General features: G+C 43.3%; 1 protein-coding gene across 2 annotated transcripts in view; it reads left to right on the top strand.

Moving 5' to 3' along the window:
- Nucleotides 1-8,007, top strand: part of RIN2 (Ras and Rab interactor 2) — a 53,666-nt gene that overhangs the window by 18,768 nt on the left and 26,891 nt on the right. For both annotated transcript variants that reach the window (XM_009288427.1, XM_009288428.2), the window contains 2 exons: nucleotides 4,667-4,859; nucleotides 5,768-5,879. In XM_009288427.1, the coding sequence (XP_009286702.1) occupies nucleotides 4,667-4,859; nucleotides 5,768-5,879 (305 nt within the window). The remainder of the gene's footprint in view (nucleotides 1-4,666; nucleotides 4,860-5,767; nucleotides 5,880-8,007) is intronic.

The raw sequence follows: 8,007 nt of genomic DNA, 5'->3' as shown, positions 1-8,007 counted from the left end.
CTGGTGGGGTGGGGTGAGAAGCAGAAGAGGCCTTGACTCTGTGTCAGCACTGCTCAGCAGTAACTAAAGCATCCCTGCGTTATCAACACTGTTTTCAGCACAAATCCAAAACATAGCCCCATACTAGCTACTATGAAGAAAATTAACTCTATCCCAGCCAAAACCAGCACATTCTGCACTCCGTATTCCATACCATTTATGTCATGCTCACGTAGCACACTATCCAATACAACCTCATTAACCATCACCCCCCTTTCCCATCCTTTGATATAACACACAGATATCACTCCCTCCATCTATGGGCCACCCCTGTAAAATGTATTTAAAATGTCCACAAAATGTCCATTGAGAGTTCACTTAGTCCATGACTTTGGGCCCCATCTGTTGTGGTGGTCACTCAGGACAGGAGGGGTGGTGTGTTGCGTGGAGTTACTGGGCACCAAAGCGAGCGGTATACCTGCTGCGGTATAGACTTATCTACAGCCACGGCTGCTTTGAGGTGCACCTGTTCCAGCGTGGCCTTCTCGTGGGCCACAATGCCTTCAGAGATATACCTGCTCCAGCGTGGCCTTACCCACAGCCCCAGTCCCTTCAGAAGTAAACCTGTTCCAACATGGCCTTACCCATGGCTGCAGTCCTTCCAGGGGTGTACTTGCTCTGTTGTGGGCTTATCCTTGGCCACACGCTTTGAGGTGCTCCAGCATGACCTCATGCACAGCCACTGATGCTTCAAGGTATACCTGCTGCAGCATGGACTTATCCGCAGCCACAGGTGCTTCAAGGTGTACATTCTCCAGCATGGACTTACCCTTGGGCCACGATCCCTTCAAGAGGTATACCTGCTGCGGCACAGACATCACCGCGGCCACAGATGCTTTGAGATGTACCTGCTCTGATGTGGACTTATTCATGGCCACAGATGCTTTGGGGTGTCCTGCTCCTGTGTGGACTCATCCACAGGTCAGAGTCTCTTCGCCTCGAGTTCACACTGGAGTTTCAGCCTGTTCAGTACAGAAGCACAGAAACAGCAGCGATGCCCTGTCCATCTGCCAGCCCAGGCGTATGGCCATTGCTGTTACCAAAATGTTCTCAGGCACAGCAGAATAAGATAAGCAGTAGAGTAAGCAGCGAAACCAAAAAGCAGCCACTAACGAGCATTAGACTCTAATACACAATAAGGCAAGCAAGCCCCATGGCAAGCACAGGAGCCTGCCAATTAATAGCTAAACAGCAATAACAGCTATAAATTTGATCTAGCACGTTCCAATCAAACCTGTTGTTATCTCGAACCCCTTGAGCCTCATGTTTGGCGCTTCTTATTCTGTACACTTGAATTCATCAGGTGATCGTGAGGAATTCAAATGGTGGTTCTTTTCATGCTATTGTTTCCAAAGAAGTTATACGCACATCCCAGTCCCAAATAATTTTACAGTCTTAACTGTGACAAATTTCAAGAACTCCCATGTGTCAGGGTTTGACTGTATGTTTAGTGCCCAGATCATTAATTAAAATAACTTTAAGAATAAAAACCAAACTCAGATTATGATGCTCAGTAGTGCTAGACCATCGCAAATAGGCTGTCAGAACAGACCAATGGACTTTTGACTGCGTTTACCTCCTGGACCTTGAGAAGTGGCTTCTCGTAGGTTGTATGTGGTTTGCCAGACGTGGTTTTTCCAAGCTATGCTCTTGCCAGTAGTTCACCAGGTCTGATCTTTCTCTCTGTCACTTTCTTTATTATTTGGATGGGAAATTTTTTTTTGTGTGTTGTTTGTTCCTAGTTTACCTTCCTGCAGATTGCAATAACATACCAGTACTGATCTAGCTGCGGTGCATCTGGGTCATTTGAATGGGTCGTGTTTAGGAGTGGCAGAAAGTCTCGTCGTGATCAGGATACTCATAACCTTTGGCTTATTTCTCGAGGGGGCAGAAGCAGCTGCAACGAGGAGGTGTGTGTGCATCTAGGTCACTAAGGTGTGGGCTCACATGTTGCGTTCCTCCTCAATCTCAGCATGTGGGAAGGATTGTGCCTATAAGTACTTGGAGGTTCCAAAAATCTGACAGCTCCCTATTCAAATTAATCTTCCGATTTATAACGGCTTGGGTGTGTTTGACAACATTAATCTAGCCATACCGAAGAGGAACGCTGTGACCCTACGTACACGTGCAAACTCTTACTAGCTTTAGGTTGTTTCGTGGTAGCAAGCAGTGCCAGTCCTTATAGCTGATACCAGTCATGCATCTGTGCATGTGATGTAACTTTCTTTTGTAGGCAAACAAATTTTCCCTCTCAGACATGTTCCCTCTGCAACTTGTTTAGTTTCCACCTCTTGACCAAGGAATGGATATAAGTTATATCTAGTTAAGCCCACAGCCAGTGTCAGTGTATAACTTGCACTTTGCTATAGCTGTCTTTGGTTTGTAACGTTGCTAACTGGTTCTGAAGGTGAGTGAAAAGTTTCTGAGCAATATTTACTGGAGGTACAGCTCATGAAAACGCTTTTGTGATTCATGATTTGACTTTTGTGGAGATTCATACATTATGACAGTAGGTTCTGCTGGGACCATGGTTGAAAGGGGAACCCAGGATTCCTGTTGTTTCAGAGCCCTGTCATAACTGATGTAAACACTACTTCCCTTCTGCACACAACATGTTTCTGTGTATTTTGTGCCCCTTGAAGGCATACTGGCAGTTACTAGCAGCTTTTGACACTCGGGGAGGGAAGATCATCTGCATTTTAGATGCCTTGCAAATCTAAAATGCGTTACATCATAAATAAGTAAATGGAGAAAGAGGACAAAAGGAAGGGAGAGGCACACAGGTGATCCAGTAGTGATAATTGATCCAGGTAATGAAAAGTCTGAATGATTGTGCCTGTTCTTATCTGATCATGTAGTGAAAGTTCTTTATCCCACTTACTTTCGTTTCTAGCCCTGTCCAGAGATGCTGCAAGTTGCTGACCAAAGCTAGAAAAAGAGCAGTTTGGTTGTTTGGGGTTTTTTGTTGTTTGGTTGGTGGGTTTTGTTTTGGGGTTGCGTTTGGAGGGGGTGTGTGTGGATTTTTGTTTGTTTGTAAGTATTCGGTGCTCCTGTGCTTGTGAAGTCTCTACCCATTTGCTCTGGGTACAGTAGCTGGCATAATGAAGGTGGTAAATGCTGTTAATGATGCTTACTGCCTGTCCAAAACACAAAGTTCTGTAGAGCTGTGAGACAGTTTGCAGTGGGGAAATGCAGCTGTGTTGCCCTCTGCCGCTCAGGACCTCTTCTGGCATCAGAAAAGGTCTGTAGGGAGAATGCAGCCTCTGTGCCTGACATCTTAGTGATTCAGATCTTGAGCTTACAGGGTGTTTTTTGTCTATGCTAAAATACTGTCATAAGGAAGCTGTTACCAGAGTAACTGTTCTGTAGTGATTTCTAGCACTGGAAGAATCGCAGGATGTACTTCTAGCTCAAAAATGAGGAATTTGAACCAGCAACATGTGCAATCATACTGGGTGTTCTGGATTATATGAATGATGGTGAAGCTTTGCGTAACAAAAGCAGGTCTCAAAATATTCTGTTTATTTGGATTTTTAATCATAATGAGTATCTGTAGCCTCCAAGAACTGTACTTCACTACTGAATTTAGCAGTAACTTTAGCTGCCCTGCCTCAAATAAATTTTAACCTTACATTAATTTGCCACATTCACGCTTAGCTTAGCCTTTATTCCTCACGTAAGAGTTGATCCAAAGCCAAAGGAATTAGGAGCATAAATATACGATTCCTCACTTGCTTCTGATCCTGGGAAGTGTAGTACTAAATGTGAGGTAAGGACCTTTCATGTCAAAATGTAAATATTTAGAGAATTTAGAGCATGGACCATAAAAAAATTACTACCACTTAGGACAATTTCTTAATGAAGTTGTGCCTTAGGGAGGGTTATTTGGGGAATTTAACCTTTTTTTTTTCCTTTTTTTTTTTTTCTTTTCTGTCTCCTTTTTCTTTTCTCCTGACTGAGGTCTCTGACCGCTCATTAGCAGAGGGGAACAAAGATGGATACACAGCTGTGAAGCTGACAGGGCTGGTGGAGCAGACAGTCTGGGAATAAGATGAAGTGATGCTAGTTTGTGGGCTTCTGTTGTGAAAATAATCCCTACAAGCAAACAGAGAAAGTGCTTGTGCTTGGTGCAGTGATCGCCAACAGGTAGTGGGTTGCTCCATTGTCAGAGTGTTGAACAGATTTTTTGGCAGGCAGGACAGAGGAAGACTTCTGTGGGTTGCAGCTTTTGCAATCTATCTGGGAATAAAAATATCTGAATTGTATAAATAGCTTTGACGAGAAGTTTTTTCCAAATGTGAACATAACAAAGAAATGAGGTGAAATGTTCAATCAATCACGTATGCATATACACCTGTATCTGAAGTGATTGCCGAATTTTAACAAGCTAATACAAGAATGCTAGGGCTTATCTTAAAGCTAGCTGTTAAACTGAGGACGAGTGAAAGAAAGAAATCTTATGGATAAGAGAATTTTTGTGTATACTTACAGGAATTCTCAGTAGGAGAAAGGCCAGTCCAGGCTACCAGCAGTGCCATTAGCTTTGTGATAACTCTGTTTGCTGAACTGAGTGATTGTTTATAGGAGATCGGCATGTCTAATTTAATTTTTAAAAAATTTTTCACAGTCTAGTAAAGGACATGGATAATGTCTCTCCTGAGAAAAATGATGTAAAAAGCTGCCCCCGGGACTCTGGATATGACAGCCTATCCAACAAGCTAAGCATATTGGACAAGCTCCTCCATACTCACCCTGTGTGGCTGCAGCTTGGTCTGAATGATGCTGAAGCCATGGAAATTCTGCAGGCCCAGCCTCCTGGGGTAAGATGTTGCATTTCAATTTATATGGTGCAAGTGTTAGTGGTAAAAACAAACAAACCACCTCCCACCCCACCCCCCCAACCAAAAAACCACAACAACAAAAAAAAAGCCCACAAAAAAAACCCCAAAACAAAACACACACACACCCTGCCAACCCAAACAAAAAAACCAACCAACCAACACCCCACCCCCATTTGTTCTGTGCTTTGGATAATCCAAGTGAGGGCTTCCTGAACGCTTGGCAGCTGGACCAGTTGGAGTGTGACCCGTTACCTGGGCTGATATGTTGGGGGACTAGTTTGGGGTCCTCGGGAGCTGAGAACTAGACTGCTGCAATTACAGCTCCAAAGCTGGACCTTGCTAACCAGGGTTGTATGTGACAGATGTATTTCCCCCATAATGAGAAAACAATAGAAAAACGGGAAATTACAGCATTTTATCCTTCACTGGTGCCTGCATTAAAGTTGCTGTGATGGAAACCAGGCCCTGTCATCTTGGATGAGGCTGATGGCATGTTTCTAATGCTGCCTCCCTCCTGGTGCAGAAGGATTGCATGAATGGGCTGGTGGGACACAGGAACACTCCACCATCGGTCTCCTCCAGACTCTGCAGCTTGACTCAAGACTTGGGATTTGCTGTGTGTTAAACTGGAGAGCTTGGAGAAGGGCATAATGGACTTGGTGTCATGTGTCTGTGTTATACAAGGATAAGACGCTTTTCTAAATGTTTTGCTGCCATTTTACACTAAGCTGTTGGACCTGATATAGTAATGACCGAGTAAAATTCCGAGATGTTTCATATAGATCAGAGATCATGAGGTTGTTCTGGTTCCTTGTGTCTATAATCTGTCTCTATTAAGGCATCTGCGATGAAGCTAAAACCGTGTCCTTTTGCCTTTTCCACAACAGATATTTCTGGTTAGGAAATCTGCAAGATTGCAGAAGAAAGTCATCTCTCTGCGTCTGCCCAGTGACTGTGGGTCCTGCCTAAAAGAATTTGCAATAAAAGAAAGTACATACAGTAAGTTGTGAGTTACATACTTTTCAGCTATTTGTCACCCTGTATGAGCCAGGAGCACTCTGCATTGGTGAAACACAGCAGAAGATACCCAAAGTCATGCAAATATTGTCACAGGCTGCCTACAGTGCTCTCCGCAGAGGGCTCTGCGAGTGGGTCAAGCATATCCTGGAGAAGGGAAGACGGATGCAGCTGGAATATTTCTTTTATGTACCTTGCTGAATCCAGGATTCATTGATTATTATGGGTAGTTATCCTCTTCTGAAGACACAGAGTCTATAATCCTGTCTGCTCTCAATGAAATGTCCTTGCATTTCCTTGTACTCAGGGGACTGTTCCTTGGATGCAACTCTGTCATGAGTTCTCTCTGTCTACAAATTTGGGTGTGGGTTGTTTTTGGTTTGGTTTTTGGTTTTGGTGGGTTTTTTTTAATTTAATAACTAGCTGGATTTTAACCCTTTGGAACTGTTTCTGATACGAGATCAATGATTTTTCTTTTTTAATTCCAACCATATTTGTTCCCTGTTTTCTAATAGAAATGACCAAATGTTAGAGTTCCAGTCAGTTTCAAAACAATACTGCCCTCATCTCTTTAGAGGGAGGGTGTGAAGAGTGTTTGAGATATAGGAATGAAAAAGGAAGCTGCAGCTGGTGAGCGTATGCGGTGCAGAAACTGCAAGTGGAGCAAATGGTTCATTTTAACAAGAAAGTGAAAACTGGAGAAAATCGGCAGCAATTTCAGTTAAACTTCCCTGAAGCAGAGGGTCTGTAGTTAACTTCTATTTCTGTTAGTAAACTGAGATAACTTTAGCTGAGTTTTTCTTTTTTACCTCTCCCTTCCCTACCCCCAGCAACAAAAAGTTAATTCTATGTGTCTGGTTTTGGTTCCAGTTACAAACAAGGCATGGCAAAGAGAAGAGACAGTTATCAATGATAGGGGTTTTTTTTCTCCGTTTTGTTTTTTTTCAGCCACGAAGTAATCTCTCTCTCATAAGTGAATTAATATTTGTGGAAAGCTGCTTGACTGGCAGTAGTACAGATGTATTTAATTTGCGTGATCTAAGGCTGTGTTTGTAGGCTTGTTATACTAATGAATTCCCTCTCTCCCATCTAGAAAATAAAATAATAATATATTGTCTTTCATGAATAAAATTTTACCACAAGGGGGAAGTATCTACTGATGTTTTTACTCACCAGTCATAGCTGAGGTTTTAATTGTAGTCAGGGATCTGAACAGCCATCTTCTCTTAGCCCGCCCCCAGATCACCTGCGTACTTAGTATCTGTATTGTTAGTGTCTCTCTTAAAGAAATCCCTTTTTCCACGCACATGAATGACCAGGTTGACATGTCCTTCAGTGTAAAGGTTGGATAAAAGATCAGTACCTGACTTAAGTTTTCCTCTCGTTCACGTGCAGACTTTATAGTCAGTAGCACTGGAACCTTGCGTGTGGGAGCTGGCCTTACAGCATGGAGTACTGACAAAATTACACCTTCGCTACTCACTGAGAGAGGCATTGCTGAGGTATCTAAAGCTGCTGCGTGGCTTTTGGCTTTCTCCACCAAGCCCGGGAGTCTGCCTTGTTTCAGCCCAGATGTCTGCAGCAGTGGAAGTACTTTCCTTGGGAGATGAATTTCAAAAGCATTCCTCTGCCAGTGAAACAGTGACAGTGTGCACACCACAACAGCCAGAGATTTCACCCCCGTGATCTGGCTTTTCTAACTCAGGGATGGGCTGAAGCAATCAGACTTCACATTCACCCTTTTGTAGAAGTTGTCTGAGGCTGCAAGAGACCGGCGTTCGTGTACTTCAGGAACCTGTCTTACGCTACTATTATATTTCACAAAGGCTCTTCCTTCTGTTGTTCTGGTCTCAGTCATGTCCAGAGGTGAAAGATCTAGATCGTTTCCACTCTAGGAGCTTCTTCTGTTTGATCTTTGTAGTCATTGGGTGAGACTTGCCACTGACATTAAGCTCTCTCTGATTTAAGTGAGGTGGCAATCGCTTTGTCCTGGTTTCGGGAATAGAGTAGTTAATTTTCTTCCTGGTAGCTGGTATAGTGCTGTGTTTTGGATTTAGGGTGAGAACAACGTTGATAAAACACCTATGTTTTACTTGTTGCTAGGTAATGC

Source organism: Aptenodytes forsteri, unplaced genomic scaffold, assembly GCF_000699145.1.
Source record: "Aptenodytes forsteri isolate BGI_AS27 unplaced genomic scaffold, ASM69914v1 Scaffold185, whole genome shotgun sequence".
Classification (NCBI taxonomy): Eukaryota; Metazoa; Chordata; class Aves; order Sphenisciformes; family Spheniscidae; genus Aptenodytes; species Aptenodytes forsteri.
This window is presented reverse-complemented; position numbering and strand designations above follow the sequence as displayed.